This window comes from Agelaius tricolor, unplaced genomic scaffold (genome assembly GCF_023055355.1).
Source record: "Agelaius tricolor isolate 1412-34295 unplaced genomic scaffold, bAgeTri1.0.p SCAF_5, whole genome shotgun sequence".
Classification (NCBI taxonomy): Eukaryota; Metazoa; Chordata; class Aves; order Passeriformes; family Icteridae; genus Agelaius; species Agelaius tricolor.
This window is the reverse complement of record NW_027269265.1, coordinates 25,676,172-25,695,680: the sequence shown is the minus strand read 5'-3', so window position 1 is coordinate 25,695,680 and position 19,509 is coordinate 25,676,172. Positions and strand designations below refer to the sequence as shown.

The window sequence follows — 19,509 nt, the reverse complement described above, 5'->3', positions numbered from 1 at the left end:
CAGACATAACAAAACAAGAGGAGGACAGTATATCCCAAACTCTCCTGAGCTCCTCTTACCAGACCTCAGTAACAAGGCAGAATTAGCCAAATTCAAAACTGAGCACCATAGCAAAAGGCTAGAAACCAGAAGAGACGTAAGAAAAAGTAATGGAGCATTAGACTCTGCAAAAACCAGAACACACAGGTTTCATACAATCAAAAAACGCATCATCTTCCTAGACTCTGAACAAAGAACTTGTCCTCTCTTTGCAAATCAGCTGTCATCTTTTGCAGTGTTATAGACAACTTCATATGCTCAAGGATAAAAAACATTTATACTAAGCCACTAAGCCAAAATGCTAAGCCTTCTAGTGATTGGGCTCCCTAATGCTTATTTTGTTCAAAATCTAGAAAGCTGCAGTCTATCTTATGAGTATATTACACATGCAAAGTCAGGAGTTATAAAATATCAATATTTAAATTGTTTGAACAAGGCTTAGTTACATATGCATTATGTAGTAGGCTTGGAATCAAATGATGCACAGAGCTCAGAAAACCAAAAAATCCTCCTGACATTACATGTGCAAAAATCTTTAAAACAGTGGAAGAATTTACAACACCACAAAACAACTGGGTTTTCATGATCTGCCAAATTCTGTTGCTCTCATAGGATGCTATTACAATATAGACGGACTGTGGTAACTTTTTCTAGAAAAGATCCCAAAAACATAGCTGCAAATGGCTCTGCTGAAAGCCGTACTATGTACAAGTAACGTGAGTTGGTACACTTAATCCCCAATGCAGTACTTCAAAATGCAGGGCAAAGTCAACTGTTAATTGGCACACAAATAACTACACCTCACCTCCTCCCACTTTGTATTCTTTAATTATGTACCTCTGAGCATGAAAGTCCCTCTGCATTACCATGCTATTTGCAGTGTTTCCTGGATTTAGTATTAAAGGTCGGAACTAGTACCCTGCTATACCTTTGTCTGCAATATCAGGTGCATACAATCAGCTAAGGAAAGTTTTTTATTCTTCATTTTACACCAATTTATATTTACGTAGTTTAAAACATACAAACTCTAGCAGGCTAATTTGTGATGGAAATAAATTTTATTTGAAATTTTAAATCTTTTGAACGGTATCCATCTGAGAGGCTCAAGAAATTTAACTTCTATCCTATACATGTACTGATCAGTGAAAGTAGAACATACACATCTAACTATTTTGTGTTTATCTCAACACAAGTGCAAGTAACCAAGAAGATTGAATTAAAAGCTGGTAACAAACCCGCAGCATTCTCTTAAGGTGATATCACAGCTTTACCTTTGGAAACATGTTTGGAAAGCTACAATGCATACATGCAAATATTTTAGAAAAGTAACAGAAAGAGGGGAAAAAACTTTTAGAAGAACAATAATTTTTTTTGCTATTATTTTGGAAACTAACTGTTTTCTACATCTGAAGATACTAAGGCATTTCATTGAGCAAAAGAAAAAGAACAGCTGAACAATACTGACAGTTCATAATATTTGGGTTCCTAAATAACAAATGAAACAAACACACACCTCATTCTCTAAGCAAAATACTGCAATACCAGTGGAAACCTGAGTCTAGTCATTTGACAAGTATAAAGATGAGAAAGAGAGAAAGAAACTTTGGATATAGGTTTTCCATACAGAAGGCAGTAACCCTACCGAAGTTGCTCTCATCCTGGCTTTGCAGACTGGCACTTTACTGGTTGAAAAGAATAGAGCAGTGAAGAGAAGGAAAGCTTTTCTATTAAGCACTGACCTTATGTACATAACCATACCAATTCCCTTACAGCTATCTCCTGCAGTGCATCGAGATTTTTCTTCCTGGTGTAGTACAAAATTTGCCATAAATAATATCTGGATCAGCCACTACAAAAACTGACACAGAATAACTGTTCTCCAATGACCATTTTGAACCAGCCTGCTCTTATCACCCAACAAACACCAGTCTATGCACTAAGTATCAGGCTACCCAGAGCAGTGCCTTCTACTCTGAAGTGTAAGCTGTCACCTACCTCCTGAAAAAAAGCAAAATAAAATGACCCTACAAGCAACAAAACCCCAGCAGCAACAGCTAAACCCACAAAGGCTTTAGCACCCATTCTGCAGGTACATCCAAGCTAAGCATGTTTTTTCACATCTTAAGCCTCAATTAGGTAAAACTGTAAACTCATTTAGACAAAATATGAACCTTTTCTAGACCTCCCCTAGAAGCTGCTTTAAACAAAGACTCAAGCTTATTTCTACTACAGAGCATATGTACCAATGATATGAGAAAGAATGCATCTGAAGCTTAAAATTCTTCCAAGGTTTTAATCAGTCTAAGACAACAATAAAAACATTTGCAGTATATACATCAGTATAACAATAAGAATAACATTAACTCTGAGTGGGAAGAAACCCCTATCAACCTAAATTCCAGATAATCAACTATTATAAATATTATACAATTAATTCCCAACTTCACTGAAAATGCAGTCACAATTTCTGCACTCCCTAAGAAGTAAAAATCCAACATTTATCAGTTATTTTAAGCTTTCAGTAGTTTGGCCATTAATTCTGAATGATTCATGAAAATTGTTGTGTGTTTTTTAAATTTGTATCTTCCCCTAATTTCTCACTAAATCTTATTCTACAAACAAACCACCTTTCACAAAAACCAACATTCCTTTGCAAATCCACTACACAGACCAAAAAACATGCAGTGTCAAGACCTGAGAACACTGTCATATCTCCACAGCTACTTCAAAGCTAAGGGAAGGTATCAAGCAAGCAACACAATCCTGCTCTTAATTAAAGTAGAGAAGCGCAGTAATAGTATCGCCAACTGAAGCATCACACCTCACTTGGATGTATTTGTTTGATGGAGTTTATTACCCTGGGGTTTGGGTTCAAAAATGCACACACAAACAAAAATTAGTATTTTTAAATATACTTACCTTGCACCATTATTTCTAAGTACTTCCACTATTTCATCAACAAAATACCGATCCTTGACATAAGCAAAGATTTCATCACAGATCTCATGCAGGCGGGTGCGATGGGTAAGGGTGGCCAAGTAGAGAACTGGAATGATGAGTGCTTCTGGAAAACTTTGAAGATTATGTCTGGCTTTCTTCTCTGATTCCAGAGCTTCCTGATATGTGAGTCCTGGTTTACCTGTGACAGCACAGCTCCACACAAGGCTGTTGCACAGAATGGTGCGCTCAAAAAAATCACTGGAAAGGAAGAAAGGTCAGAGGGGGAAGAAAGAAAGAAAACAGTTGAGTTCTGACTAACATTTTAAACTTGCTCACATTTAATATAGCAGCAAATTGCAAATATCTTTTACAGCATGAAATGCAAAAGCAGCTCTACTTCTCTACAGTTTGTACATATCAAGGGGTACTTGACGTTTTTCAGGCATGGTAAATTGCTATTGTACAACTAAAGTCTCCTCTCATTACAGACTACAGTAAGAGAATCAAGACTTAGACATGCTGCAAACAAATATTCATGTATAAGAAGTCTTTTGAATAATAATAATCACACTGGGTTTAATAGGTGTCATATCATACTCACATCTCCCCCATTTCCACAAATATTTCTAAGACGAGCGCCTAAAACTGTACAAACACGAAATAACTTTAAGATCGCAGAAACATGTTGCAACTTGCGTAAGTTCCAGATTTTGAGTGCCTTAACTCACAAACTAGAAGATGGGAGAGGTAAAAAATTAATGTCAAGTAGTTCTCTAAATAGTTTTTATTCCTTCACTGTTTGCATAGCTCTTACAAAAAAGCACTGAAATACTTTTTCCTACAGATTCTTTTCCTCCCTTGTTCCGTTAGTAAATATTGATTCTCCTCCTTCCACACATTTCCAATTAAGGCTAAAATTGCATTGTTGTTACTGCTTGCTTACTAGCTATTATATTGGAATCAAGAATGAAGAGCTTTCATTAGTCAAAATCTGTCCATTTTTGACAGGTGTCAGAAGAACAGCAGCTTATTAAAACATTTTCTAAATGAAGTAGATGATGCATCAATTCACAAAGCCATGTTAAAACATATCATATACTATGGATCAGTGATCAGACAGCAAAGCAATCTTTCAATATGCCCCAGTTCAGACAATGCTTTTACTTGCCTTTACAAATATTAATGGACTAGTATTGATAACTACTGAATACACATGACAAACCAAGCTCAGAAAGCTTTGTCAGTCCAACACAGCTATTTCAAAGCACACAGTACTTTCAGTCAATTGCATGCTACATGAGATGCCTATACTGAAGTTTCATTTCATTCCCTTCACAAAAAAACCAAAACTAAACCACACTGTTCCCCATTTTTAAAAGGATAGACCTGTTCAAATAATTTCTAGCAATGAGGTAAAGAGAATTGGACAGTTCACAGTCAGTTTTTTCTTGCAGTCTCCCTGCAAACCCAAGCTGGCAAATGTTCATCAGTGACACTGATGCAGATGACAGTGTTCACTGCAGAGGGACAGATGAACCATAACATTTTGTAAATGAAAATGGAAATTTCAGATTGAGGACAATGAAGGGTCTTGGCTCAGATAATCCTTTCTGTATGAGCACAGGATTCCTCTGAGCAAGATATGCTTTAGGAAGAACCATCAGCTGCAAGAAGGACAGAAGAGGAAGGGATAGATAAATTATCTGGATAATATTTAATAGCTACAGAATTTCAGATTTTTGTATCATCTGCTATCCTGCTATCTACTTAATATATTTGACAGTATATGGATAATGTGGGCCTGCTTACTCTAAAGACAAAAAGGACAAGAACAAAGGAGAGAGAATTAGATAAACTACTCTTCAAGATATGAAGAACAGATGGCTGTCAGTCATTCTTTGTGCATCTTTATTGTGTATTATACTTATTTAAACATATTAAAGAACAGGTTAGACAAAAATCTGTTTTGTGAGTTTAGATTGGGTTTTTCTGTGAGGTGATAGAATAGATGAAATGTGATCACTTCAGGTCTTGTCTTGCCCTACATTTCAATATTTCTGTATTAGAACAAGGTAATTTTTATGGATGGATATTCAATGGATAAAGTAGCATTTACTTCAATCTTCATTCAGCTGCATTTCTAAATATATTTTTGCGTCTCACTTACCCAAGAGGCTCTTGATAACTATCTTTAGCCAGGAAATAGAAAAACACTTTAAAGAGTTACTAAAAAATGTACCAGAATATAATTTTTTAAAAATCATTAAAGTAAAGTTTAAAAAAAAAAGTCAAGGAGGCATCAGAGAGCAAGGGAGAGACAGAGACAGTGTCCCTTTAAGAGCTGCTGTTATTCTTTGTGAGGGGACACCGGGCAGTCATGCTATTTAAAGCAGCAGCATTGAACTTAGAGGAGAAAAAAAAATAATTAAAAAACAACGAAAAAAAAATTTAAAAATCCCAGTCAACAAACCTCTTTCTAAAAATTCCTAATCCATGATTATTACAAGTACAAAATGCTAAGATTATTTTAACTGAAACATATTTGAAGTAAATATGTTCTATTTACACATGAGCATATTTTGTGTATCTAGTTTCATTCTCCCTCATTTCCTCTTTTGTTTTGTGTGGATTTTTCCCCTGTGAGTTTACAGGGAAGAAAAAAAATAGTGTGAAAAACAGCTACGTTCCATTTGAAAGCATTATTTAGCTATCTTTACCTACAGTGCATCAAAACCATCTGTGGCTTAGTCTGTTAGCAGAGTTTCACTGCAGTGTTTTAAGGATCTCACTTTAACTTGTTTTAGAGAAAACAAAATCCCACAGTATACCACTAAATATACTCCTTCTGTCCCTGTCTCTCTCCAGGGCACATCAGTTATCACAGAACACTTGACAAAGACACAACATCTACCAAACCAAGGAATGGCAGCAGCAGCAGTGATACCCTTTCCCTTTACTTGAAGGGTAATAATGCCCTTGATCATATTCTACATCCAACTTAACTTCACAACAGCAAGAGCATCTGCTGCTACATCACATCTCAAGCATTCCCTATGTCTTTATCTAGGGTATTATGATTTCTGGGGCTTCCTTGCTGGTTCAAGGTCTCTGTGGCTCTTGGCAACATGGAGGGAGAAGTTCATACACATCCACAAACGTCACTTGCATGGATGCATCTGCATTCGAGATGTCCAATGCAACTGCAGCACCCTGGTGATGTCCACATCAGCTCAACTACTCGAGCAGCATGGACTAAAAACTAATTTGTCTTTGTAGTTGTAATTAACACCAACTTCTCAGCTGGATGCCTCTTTTCATTTAATTAGTTAGTTTTCTATGCAAGGTAAGGCAAACTGTAAAATTATCAGCAAATCATCGAGTAGTAGTTTAATGCCACTACTCAGTAGGTATTTGATAGGAGGCAGGTCATTAACAGAAGCAAGAAATAAATTATTGGCAACCTCTGTGCTGACTGCATTTGCAACGGATATAAAAATCAGCCCAGTAATTACAGCTTTTTCTTGAACACACCAAATATTCCTCTTGATTTTAAGACTGACTATATTTTTAGTGTGCTTCGAGAGCATTTATTGCTAATATTTACTTCCATTCTTTTTCTTAGCATATGTTAGAACAAGTCATTTAGTGTACCACAGGAGGGTAATCAGAGAAGACTAACTCTGCCATTCTGGATCAGAGTTTTCTTATACTCTTGGTCTCCAGAAGCAGTCAAGAACTTGTATTACAAATAATGCACAAAACAAACAAAAAACCATCATAAATACATTTATTACTTAATATTTGTAGGTTAATTATGCATTAAGGAATACATTTTAAGTGATGAGTTTCTCTCCAAGAAAAGAGGAAAATTCACCTAATTTAATTAAGGGTTTTTAAAAAGCCTTTTGAAAGATCTCTATTTGACTGTAACCAAGAACTCTACAGGTCAGCCTCTAAAGAAGTTTCACTAAGTTTGAAGGTGAGGAGAAACTGCTCTTCCCCGCTATCACGTTCTAGAATGAGAAACATTCCTACCACTGTGTCTATACTACTCATCATTGTCTTTTTCAAACTATCTTCATATACAGGACTTCCCACACTTTAGTAGTAGCTTTCTCTGCACATCTATATCATCTATTAACTGTCACAGACAAGGTGTCAAAGACTGGTGGTAACATCCCACTGGTTCAATATGTTTTTCATGCATTCCATATATCTCATGCACATCCGTACTTGATTTTTCTATTTTGACACCACAGACTCTCCTTGCTGGTCTGTCCCTCTAACCAGGAATGTAATCAAGCATGGAAAACATCAGCTTTCCCAGTTTCTGTTACTAAGGATAAATATAACTGGACGTGGCTCTCCCTTCTGAAAGGATTACAAAATTATGTGATTGTATTTCGAATTAAAGAGGAAATACATTCTTTACAGGAAAGTCACTTTACAAAATACTACTCTTGCCAAATTTTTCTCATATTAGTATAACCATTTCATATATAGAAAAGAGTAATACTAATGTGTGATTTCTAATCAACTCTACTAAAGCTGACACATGCATGAAAGCAGCTTTTCACCACTAAGTTTGTGCTCTGCCAAAAAACCCACCAAACAACCCAACAAAAAACAAACACAAAACCAGCTTGAGTCTTAACTGTTTGTAATAGTTAAAAGCATTCATGCAGTTGATGTAGGGGGTGAATTCAGATTATCATGTATATCTGTACAGCCCTCTTCATCTAGTCGGACTCTGGAATTTTTAAATTCTCCACTCAAATAGTAGATTCAGAGAAGTCTGACTTAGACAATGGCTTTCTTTCATGAAACAGCTAATACAATTTTAAAGAAGTGGGCCCTCCCTTTCCCTATTAATCTACTTGCCCTTGCTTAGGCAAAGAAATAGGTAATACTGTTTTCAGAAGGCATTATCAATCAGCAGAGAAAGCCGATGTTTTGAAAGATCAAAACCTTTAAAACTGTCTAAAAGACGACCAACCTTATGTTCTCCAGCAGATTATGCCATAACCAACAGTAACCTAAACTTACAACCCATCTGTGCCAGAACACTTTGCTAGGTAAAGAAAGTACTACATTTTTCAATCCAATGCACCAATTTTATCCAACCTAACAAAAAGGGCCAGAAAACAAAACCAACAAAAACAAACCCATTACCAAAAACACACACACCCCCATACACAAAAAACAAGCATAGCAGAGTTTTCTGTGGAGTCTTCCCAAATACCACATTCTAAAGCCTGACCTCTCAGCTAACCACCTCCTGACATTTCTAGGGATTGCCTGTGTGAACACATCTAAATTTACTCCTTAATTCCTGAACTTTGGTTAAGTAAGGAATTTGGTCTTTCATACTTATTGACAACACCTCTGCAGTATAAATATGCCTGTCAGAATACTTCAAATAGTCACCAAACATTTTGAGGACAGACAGACATTTTAAAAAGATACTCTCCGTACTGAAATTTTAGTAAAACTACATGTATCTGAAACATATTTCCCTGTGTCAACAAATACATTAGAGTCGTCTAATGATGTGATAATAATTGTATCCAGAAAAGTAGCTTATCAGAATAAGCAAATCAATATCAATGTAAGCAAAGCAATATCAGAAGCTGGGGGAGGGGGACTTAATTCCTACAGAAACAGGAGGCTGTCACCTCTCCCTTGTTAGGTTCTTATACACCCTATAAGGAAAATACTCCTTACAGAACTCCCAACAACATAATCAGCACCCTGAGAGTATATAGTTCAGGGAAAAGTAAGGCATTACCCTTCAAAGTTACCTAATCCAGCTTCTTTAAAATTTTATTAAGCCAAGTGTATTTGAACAACAAAAACAAGTCTAAACATGAAAAAGATTTAGGTGTGCTTTTATTTCATATGTTGCAAACAAAAAGCATTTTAGGTTTAACCTTGTTAGTCTGCACATTTTAAAAAAATTATAGTTTGGATGTGGGGGCCTTTTGTAGGTGGGAATGCTGCTGGATCAGACCGGTGGTGAAAACCCGTAATTTATCGGCTTTTGAAAAACGTTTTGCTAATACTTTCTGTCCATTGTTCTTACAAGCGGTGAAGTGAGTGGCTGCAAGTTCGGGACTACCCGTGCCATCCGCCTTCACTCGTTAACGGGAATTTCACCTATCCTGTTCAGCTTTGTACACACGGTGGGGAAAAAAAAAGAAAAAAAATATATAAAGGATATAAGAGCGATAAAAGAAACTATAAAAGCCTCACTAGGGAAAAAGCTCCTAAGGTGACAGGTGCGCTCGCTGGGCTTCAGGCGGGGTTTCACCCCCGGCTGTGCCGCCCGCCCGCCCACCCAGCCGCACGGGAGGGCTCCGGCGGCGGGACCCCTGCCCCGCCGGACAGGTGCAGCGACCCCGCGCCCGCGCCGCGCTGCCCCGCCGGCCATTTCCAACCGGATCAGCCGGCAGCTCCCCGCGGAGGCGGGGCGAGCGCGGCCCTGGGCGGCGCGGCGAGGGCCGGCAGCAAGGGGTTAACCGCGGCGGGAGCCGGCCGGGGAGCCCAGCCCGGAGGAGCCCGGCGGGCCCGGCAGCCAGTACCCCCCGCCCGGCCGTCAGCACAACAATAGGGCACCGGCACACGCCGGGCGGGCGGCCCCGCTGCGCCGGCTGAACGCGGGCCCGGCGCGGCCCCTTCCGCGGGGCGGCCTAGCGCCGAGTGCCGCCGACACGCGGCTGCCGGCGGGGGCGGACGGGAGGGAGAGCCCGAGCCCGGCAGACGCTCGTTGCCGCCCGCCGCCTCCCACACGCGCAACTTTCACTTCCCCGGCGGGGGCAGGGGCGACACCGCGGAAGGAGCGAGAGAAGGAAGGGGGAAGGAGCCGGCTGTCTTCCTGCCCCGAGGGCGAAGGGGGCTGCGGGGTACCCCCGGCGAGGAGGGGCAGGGATTCCCCTGCCCCAGGCGAGAGATCCGCCCTCTCTTCCCCCATCCCCCTCGCGAGGGCACAGGCTCGGCGCCAGCCGCGGTCCCCCACTCACACCCCCCGGCAAAGCTCCCCGCAGCGATCCGGGGAATCCCCTCTCCTCCCTCCCCGCCCGCCCAGGTGTCAGAGTGGTTGGGGGCTCCAGCCGCTCCCTGCCCGCCGCCGCCGGAGCGCGGGGGGGTTGGCGGGGGAGTGCAGGACGGACATAGGGACGCGGACACCGACGCGGGGCTGTTTCTTACTCGTAGTTCCTGAAGATCTCGTTAGTGACCCTGCAGTAGAAAACACGCTCGTCCGGCCGGAGGTCGGCGGGGGGCTTCACCCTCACGAAGGGCTTTCGGTGCAGCAGCGGCATTGCCCCGCTCCCGGCTCTCTTCCTGCCCCAGGATCGGCTTCAGAGGGTACGAGGAGAATAAAAAACACGGAAGGATTAAGCGAGGCAGAGGCGCCCACCAGCCCGGGGAGGAGGGAACGGGCCCGGCGTGTCCCTCCTCCCGGGGGAGCCAAGGCAGGAGCGAGCAGGAGCGGCGGTGGCGGCTCGGCGGAGCCTTTTGTGTGCCCGACACGCCGTTGCCTGCCTGGGACTGCGCGCGGACCAACGGCGGCACCTTCCTCCGCCTCCGCCCGCCTCACAATGGGGCCATGACGCCGAGCGGCGGGCGGAGGCGGCAACCCCCTCGCCAGCCGCGCAACGTGCTCGGCTCGGGGATACCCCAGCCGCGCTTTGTCTCCTGCGGCGCCTCTGCCTTCGGGTCACCCCCTTTCCCCCGCCTCTGACCCACACACGCCGGGCCGGACACCAACTTCCACTCCCCCGCCGCCGCCGCCTCCGCCTCCTCCTCCTCTCCGCAAAGCAAACACCCAGGAGGGGCAGCGCCGACCACTTATCTCCCTCCTTCCCTTCCTGCCGGGTCGCTGCCTAACTAGGGTCCTCGCCCTTCCCGCCCCGCGCCTCGCCTCACCCCGGCCCGGCGGCTGCCGGGCTCCGCCACCGCGGGACAGCGCGGCCGCGGCGCGGGGGGCAGCCCGGCCTCCGGCCTGTCCAGCGGGGGCTGCGGGACTCCCTCCCCTCCTGCCCACCTGGTGCGGCCGCAGGCTCTGCTCGCCGCTCGGTCGGTGCGGAGCGCGGTCCCCCTCGCCGCGTTTCTTCCCTTTCCTCAGCCCCCCCCCGCCCCCCCCGCCGGCTCCTGGGAAGTTTTTGATCTACTTCTTCAAGCCCTCAATCAGGAAGAGCTGCGGGGAGGAGCCTTCCCCTGCTCTCCCCTACATCTTTATTGGCCGCTCGGTGCCTTCCAGCGTGTGTCACACAGGAAGACAGTGAGCTACATTATTAATTAATGGCTGAGAGGGCGCATCCTCCATTTTTGAATTATCAGCGGAGACCTCCGGTGCGGGGGGTGCGCGCAGCCCGGCTGCCGGGGGGAAAGGCGGCTCTCTCGGCGCGGCGCTGCGGCCGGGCCGGGCCGGGCTGCGGGCGGCTTTAGCGCGGCGACCCCGGCACAGCGGTCACGGCTCGGCGGGGCGGCCGAGCCTGCGGCGTGCGGTGCTGCCCGCCCGCGCCTCCGCCCGCGGGGGCAGCAGCCGGTGCCGAGGGGCCGCCGAACAGCTGTGAGACCGCCGGACCCGGAGCCACCCCCTCTCTGCCCTTCGTACCTGCCCTGCGAGCCGGGCCCCGGCGCGTCTCCTGCGGGGCTGATCCCGGCGGATTTCAGCGTTTGACAGTGCAGGGCCGGGCACGTTGCTCTCTCAGTTACAGCCCCCGAGCCACAGTGCTATCGGCGCGGGCGGGGGCGTGCGGGTGTATTTTGCAGAAAGTGCGATTGTATATAATTAAGATGAGCGTGAGGGTTGTACGTTGGCCCCCTAACATTGCTTTTCCTTCTAGTTCACCGAAAATGTCATTAAATGGTTTCATTAATGTATTCATTTTTCATTACCTTTTTTTTAAACACTAATGCATTTACAGTGTCATTGGTAATTAAAACTGGAGTATTAAATTAATTGTGTTCCTAAGAGTGCTAGCCAGGTTGGGAGACAAAAACCACAGAAAGTCCACATCCATTGTACTTAATCAGAACTAAGTGAAGTGTTTATATTAAAAAATCTACAGAGTAACTGCAGAAAGTCCTTAGAACTATTGAGGTGGTTAATATCTGAAGGCTGATACCTAAAAAATTCAACAACTGAAAATGCCGTTCCTGCAAATAAAGGTCCGGTGCTGTTTCCTGCACCTGTGCATGGTTTTTCTTCTTCTGCAAGTAAAGGCAGCAATCGGTGCTGCTGTAGCAAGTGTGACTAAAACCTAAAAGAATGTATACATACAATCCATTAACTATTTTTAAAAGGTCAGGTTTTAATCAAAAACACTGAAAAATGTTAATGTTCACTTCCTCAAATTAAGTTTACAAAGCTTGAACTGCAAACCAGCTTAACTCCTGAGTCCTACCAGTTTATTTTCCTTTACCAGCTGGCTTCCCTTTCAGGTTTTATTTTCTTTCTAGCAAAGGGCACAAATGCTACTTTAATTAATGCACTTGTATCTAACATCTGGTAATTTTTAGTCAACTTTGCTCAAAACTGTATAGTACGCCATGCTTATGACATTTAGTGTTGCCAGCTCAGGGTTGCAGCGATTTTGCAACACTTAGCTTTGTTTTAAGCTCTTCAGCAGATGCAATTAAATTGGAACCTCAGGTCACCTTAAAAATAATAAATCTCAAGTTTGAGAGAAATGCTGGAATAGGCAGCCCCAAAAGGCTTACGAACTAGAAGGGAAAGAAAGCTTTGAGTTATAAATTTTTGTAAATCCTTTTTTTTTTTTTTTTTTAAGCCAGTATCATGATATTTGGGAACCTGGCTGCTTTTTTTCATGCTTGTATTGTCAGCACAGCATTATTTTAGCACTAGTTGGTATCCATGAAAAATGCATGAGCTGATAGAACTGTGACATCAAAAGCAAATTCCCCTTTCCTCTTTGCTCTCTCTTGCCCTCTTTCTCTTTTCTTCTCACCTTTTCCTCCTCCTCGTGTTCTTCCCCCCTCATTATTCCCTCAGTGATTTTCCAGTGAACAGATCCTCACTGAGTAATAGGGTTGCACTGTGTTTTCGTGTTCTTAGGACAGAGAGGAGCAGTTCATTTAGTTTTCACCTTTGTTCTTTAAAATCTACAAATCCAGGCTCTGGTTCTTCTTCCAATAACGTCAGCAGGACCTAGAACAGGTTTTTATGATGCCAGCTAAATGTCTACTAAGTGGGCATTGAGAAATCAACATAAAATAATTCTGAAACATCAGAAAAAACTTACTTTCCTTCCTCAGGAATATTTCTTCTATTTTAACACAATGCTTAGTCTTTACAATAATTTGGGACTTTTTTACAAATTACTGAAAGTAGTTTTAATTCAAGATGCAGGAATGGGATGACTGGTAACATTCAGTGGGGTTGTTGATGTGGATTTTACCACAAAACAGCAAAAATGAAGCTGCTTTCCTTTTAGAAGATGACTTATGCACTAACAGATATATTAAACATAGTTCCCTAGTCAGGGAGATTGCAGTTCTCACTCACAGAACTTTAAAAAAAAGTTGTATTTGGAACATAAAATCTTATAAAACACTTGGTCTCTATGCTTTACAAGGGTAGAACAATTTCCTAGGGACAGAGTCAACCCAGGCTTGGGGCAGCCTCCCCCACCCCTGCCCAGCTGCTCCTTCAAAGCTCCCCACAATTTTAAATTTTTTTAAAATTTCTGTTCACTGGATCTTTCCAGTATTACAGATTCATTTCCTTATCCTATTTCTTCCCCTCTTTAAACTACCTGGAGCTGCTTTACACAAAGATGCTCCAAAATTTTTATTCAACTATGTCCATTACAAAATAATTCCATATGTGACTGTTGTTATTCTGAAAAAAGTAGAGCACATGCAATATTTTACAAAAGGGTTGTCAGTTTAAAAATCACACTTGAATTTATGTTGGAATAACTAATGCTTGTCCAAATCTTATACTTGGAACAGTGCAAAAGGAGAATTTTTACTCAGTTTTACCTATATTATCATGCAACTGGGAGAGTATATTCTGCAGTGTGTTTAGCCACTAGCTCGCTTGCTTTTTTTGTTCTTTTTATTTTTTTCTGCAAAGTTGCCACTTTGTTCTCTCAAGGTTTTACTGAATTTAGAGAAAAAATAATTGGATTTCTTAATGAAGAACATCCTTGGACCTTGAATGGTATGCTAGGTTCTCAACTATAATTTTGGTAAAAAAACATATGGTTGAAAAGATAAATGTGAAAATGTGTAAATGATAGATTGCTAGTAAGTTCTTCTGTCAAGTGACATGATAGCAATGACACCTTTTTCACAGTTTACTAGATCATATATAAAGGGAGAAGTATAACATATATGCAAGCATTGACTCATTTTAATGCACTAGTAGATTTTGGGAGACTAGTGTCATCCCTTTCCATTCCAAATGCTGTTTTGAAAATGCTTATTTTCTGTAATGTAAACATTAACCATAGATCTCTTTTTTAAAGCTTAGGGCACCCAGCAAAATATTTATCCATTTATGCATTTTATAACTTACTGATACAGCTTTTTTTCACCTTTTGCCCTTTCTCTGTCACCTTGCTAAGTCAATTCACTCTTTTGATCATATATCTTTATTTAGACTTTAAACTATGTGAACAAAGACAATGTGCTAGTTTTATCAATCCACTCCAGCTGTGGGTAACAGTAACATTTGGTCTATTGTCTTTTACTGGCTGTAAAGCACTATGTTCAGTGTTTAATAACATGCTCACTTATAAATAACATTCTTCAGTCAAAAAAAGAAGCCATAGAAGAAGTACACATGATTTTTCACAACACATTTAATCTTTCTTTCATTCTGGCGCAGTTATATTTCAACATACTTTTAAAGTAGTTCTGTGATCACAGGAACAGGAGGTTCCTTATTCTGCAGCTGCTGGATGCATTCATTACTTTGTTGCTTTCATGAGTCACAAATAAAGGTAAAGAACCAATCCCTGTTGACAGTGAATTTTTGGTGTGGTCACAATTTTTGGTAGTTTCTTAATAACCTTAAGACAGGCATTCCACAGTTGCAAATGCAGGCATAATTGTTGCGTCTGTTGCTATCATAGAGGGCAGTAAGTCATGGCCAGAATCTGCTTTGGCTCTTTTTGAGCTTAAATAACACCCAGTACAGCAGAGCCCATCCCTCCACAAAGCCCTTGGGGAGCACTGGGATGTTTCTTATATCATTGGATTCATTCTGTGAAAAGGCATTCCACATTCTTAATTTTTTTCACAGTTTAATAGGATTTAGACATATGGTTCTCACTGCTTTTAACAGATATTGCATGTTTAATTTCTGTGCAACTCTAGAAATTAAGAGATACGTTCCTTTAAAGTTTAATCACATCCTATTTTTTCTCTCTCAGAAAATACTATTAAAGGTATTTAAGCTGATAACTTTATACTAGTGGGGAGGAACTCTGACCTTATCTACTTTGCAGCAATGACCATGTATGATTGGCCTCTAACCTGGTTACAAAATGATAAAATGATGTTGTGAAACCACTATTCATTTCATAATAGTGTCTCTGAAACCAGCTTAAGCTCTGAGAGGATTGCTACCGCGTTTTCTCTCTTACAGTTATAGTGCACAGGATATAGAGCATTGACACTACTGTAATTTTCTTACACTAAAATATGCTGAATTTCTATTGCTAACTAATATTTAGAATGAATGATGGCTGATTAAGGATTTTGAATGAATGAAGACTGAATAATGGGCAGATTTGTTAATTTTTGCTACATATGCACATTGTCACTACTGGAACAATTTTACAATAGACTTAAATATCCTGAATCAATGTGCTTGAAACCTGGATCTGTATGATTAAGATATTCTTTGTACAGTCAAATTTAAGATTGGAATCTCTCAAGCTGAATAATTCTAACCTACCATTTACTAAGTTTGCATTCATCTTATTTGAATTTCTTACATTGAACACCTCTCTGTCTAGTTGATGAGTAGAACAAATAATTTCAAGGATGTTACTTTATGATTTTATTATATGACTGTACAGTCCCAACTTGTTTGTTTGCTTTTGGTTTTTGTGGGGTTTTTTTGTCACTAATACTGAGATTAGACAAACCCTCTTGCACATTGAAATGATCCCATGCAGTGCAATTTCTCTTGAGGAGCACATGAAGAGAAGTTGGCCCAGTAGCTGATCTGGGTTATTTAGTCAGAGTGTACAGTGATGAGTCAATCTGAAGCATATACATCTGCTCAATCAAATACAGACCATGCTGGATTATCTTTGAGTCATTCATTTGACAAATGTGATGACTCACAACCGTGACCAGTATTCTGACTTATCCCTTTAATATGAGACTCCTTTGGCCTCCACCTTATTTTCTTCTGTCCTGCTACTCATCTCTAACAGAAGACCTTCAAAGCTCAGGCAAAGAGGTTAACTATCCAGGCACTCTTCTGATGGTAGATCCCAGATCAGAGCAGAATTGGAAGGAGAGAGTAGCTGGCTGAAAAAGACTCTGGATGTCTCCCCAGTTGACCACACACAGGTGAGTCAGGGTGTGTACAGGTGGAACAGCCCCACCACGATGCTTCTGCTCATGCTCAGAGCACTTCAGCCAAGGCAGATGGGGGCTGGAGTTAGCTGGTAGCTTGCTCTGCGTACAAAGCAAGCTTCAGTTTGGATTTTGAGCTTTTACAGGATCCAAGCCTGCTCAGTCCTATACCTTGAGGGAAGCCAACCATACTACATCACAGCCACAGAATATAGTCCTTGGGGAATGCTATACTCCAGGGAAATCCTCTGAAAGGAAAACTCTTCAGGCTCAACCCAAATGATCGTTCTCCCTTCTCCCACAGATCCAGGGATGGACATGTTTTAGGTGGACACCACTGCCCACAATACCCATGCTGGTGCCTCACACCCAAGAGAAAGTGAGATACTGACAGAATTTCTACATTTCTTAAAGTAGAACATTTCTAAAAAAGTAGTACATTTCTAAAAGTCAGGCACTTTAGAAAGGCATAAATATGTCTGTTTTATATAAAGCATGCATGTAGAGCAGAACTGAAGGAAACAAACTTTAAAGGTGGTAAATCCAGTGCGTATGTTAGTCTTGCTCTCTTTGGAAGACTTAGGACAGCTGGAAAGTTATTTGGATTGTTACCATACAGTTGCTAATCATTCATAGCAAGGAGGAAAATGTAAACATTGATAGAATGAAATTGCTAGTTTCAGAAACTTATGAATTAAGAAGCAACAATTATTTCAGTTGTAATTTCCAGTCATCCAAGAAGTTCTTAGACAAAAAGCAAAGGCAAAGGCAATCCTAAGACTGCCTTCACACATAGAACTTATAGACTACAGTGTGGACATATATATAAAGTTGCAAAAATGCTTATATCCACACAGTTTATTGTTCTATAGGAACACTTTCTAGTGATTCAATGTATCATAATATATCTCTAAATGTATGCATGTTTAAGGTTGAATTGGCATAAATATCTCAGCCAAAAATACATTTTAAAAGTTTTCATCCTTGTTATAATTACAGGATGTTGGAAAACATTGCATGTAAATCCAGATTTACAGAGACAAGAACACTTAAACCAGCATACCAACCACTGTGTTGCCCCCAGAAATCAGAAAGTTAGTTATAAGTGCAATCTTCCTTTAGTGCAAAAAGAAAGAGTCATCTACAGCTCTGCCTGGTCCTTATTGGATGCAATGGACAAGGTCCCTCCTTAAAATAACTTTCACTTACACTCTGTACCTCTGACTCATTTGAGGTACAGTGAAGTAAGTGCAGCTGATAATGAGAAAAAAGGAGAAAATGTGCAAGGTATTTCTTTTACACCTTATACCGGTAAGTATCCCCACTAAATCAGTACCAAGAAGAAAGGTTTAAAAGGTCAGATCAAGTTTAAAAATGCCCATGCTTTCCCATTACTGCCCTGAATTGCCTTGATTTTTATTTTCTAATGTTTATGAGTGGTTGTGTTATGCCTCTGTGAAAAAAGTGAAGTTCAGTGAGAGAATTTCCTGCTTCAGAGATAGGTTTTCAACCATGCAAGGCATATGCATGACCTCAATTCTCCATTTCTTGCCTGTTGTGCAACTGAGAGTTTAGCAGAAAAAGGAGTTACAACCCTCAGCATTATCTAATACTTGTGCATATTGCATGCGCACATGCTTGGATAAAAATGTTTAGCAGCTGACACAAGTTGAAATAAAACACTTCCTCCCCCCTGCCCCCAATAATAATTCTTTCACACCGTCTAAAAGAATATCCTTGGCAGGAGGACAGTTTGTCAAAAAGTCGGGAGGAGGAAGGGGAAAGGTATGCCAGGAAACACAGCTCCTGTCTGTGTCCATGGTGGGATTCTCAATGAGTTCCACAACAGGCTGTGAGTACAGCTTATCTCTGAGTCCAACACATATGGATTCTTCCTAATGTTCATGTAAAACCTGGTTACAAAAAGTGGTGACTCCAAACAGCTTTGCAGAACCAAATAGAAGCAGTGCTCTTCATCTGGTGAATCTCAGTCTGACTGTGTGAATGAGGAAATGCTGCCAGAAGAGTTTTATTTGCTGCCATTAATTTGTTTCTGTTAGGCTGACGTTGCCACCCTGGCGGGCACCATTTCACAGGCTGGCCTGTCAGTGGGATTTGGATGGACTTTGGCACTAATGGTGGGATCTGGAAAAAAACCACTTGCAGGAACCACATATTTTGTGCCTAAACCAGGAGCAGTTCAGGGGTCTCTAGTGGTCTGTGACATCCATCGGGGGCTGTGGCTGTAGTGGGCCATGGCAGCCATACAGGGGAAGGCCCTCACAGCTGCCCATTAGGGCTGGCCTTGTCTCAGGTGGAGCTGGAGCATCTCCCTGCACACCTCTGGGTGAGGAGGACAGTTAAAGCTTGACCAGAGCAGGTTGAGGAGCAGGGACAGCCCTCACAGCTCACCTCACCATCTCACAGGGGCGTGCAGGGCTGGAGGCACCATTACCAGGCCTGCTGCCTGAGGAGGAGGCTCAGCGCTGTGGCTGCCATGGGAAGTCCATCCCCTCGGCCTCCTCCACACGTCCGTCTGTCCAGCATGTCCCCAGACGGTGTGTCGGGAGCCCAGGCAGCGCTGGGGCTGCTGCTGGCCCCGGCACGGCAGGCCTGCACCACCAACACACCATGGAGCAGCTCACCACCTGCTCTAGGGAGGCCCAAAGCCCTCCCCAGCTTGATGGCCAAAATTGGGTAGGAAGTGTCTCTTGGCTCCAAGCCAGGTAAAAGCTTTGAAGCCTGTGGGTTGTGCATGCTGGGTTTGGCCACCCCTTTAGCCAACAGGGTAAGAAACAGTGCTGGGTTAGCACTGCCGGCTGTGCTGCTCCCCTGCACCAGCCGGATCGCGTCCAGCGCTCGCATCGGTGCGTTCTATATATAAAACCTCACGGAAATTAAGAGGTCCTTCTGCTGAGAGTCATAAAATGTAATCAGTTCCAGTGGGGGTCAAACAACAAAATG

At 42.3% G+C, this 19,509-nt stretch overlaps 1 protein-coding gene across 3 annotated transcripts in view; it reads right to left on the bottom strand.

Moving 5' to 3' along the window:
* The window catches only part of BAZ1A (bromodomain adjacent to zinc finger domain 1A), a 65,351-nt gene extending 53,619 nt beyond the window's left edge, over positions 1-11,732 (bottom strand). The window contains exons 1-3 of one of the 3 annotated variants that reach the window (XM_071426905.1): positions 11,597-11,732; positions 10,186-10,335; positions 2,959-3,237 (exon numbers count right to left, since the gene is read on the bottom strand). In XM_071426905.1, coding sequence (XP_071283006.1) covers positions 2,959-3,237; positions 10,186-10,298 — 392 coding nt within the window. In that variant the 5' untranslated portion in view covers positions 10,299-10,335; positions 11,597-11,732. Of the gene's footprint in view, positions 1-2,958; positions 3,238-10,185; positions 10,671-11,023; positions 11,178-11,596 lie in introns of those variants that run through there. The other 2 variants (XM_071426904.1, XM_071426906.1) reach the window with 2 other exon arrangements.
* Between the last annotated feature and the right edge of the window lie 7,777 nt (positions 11,733-19,509).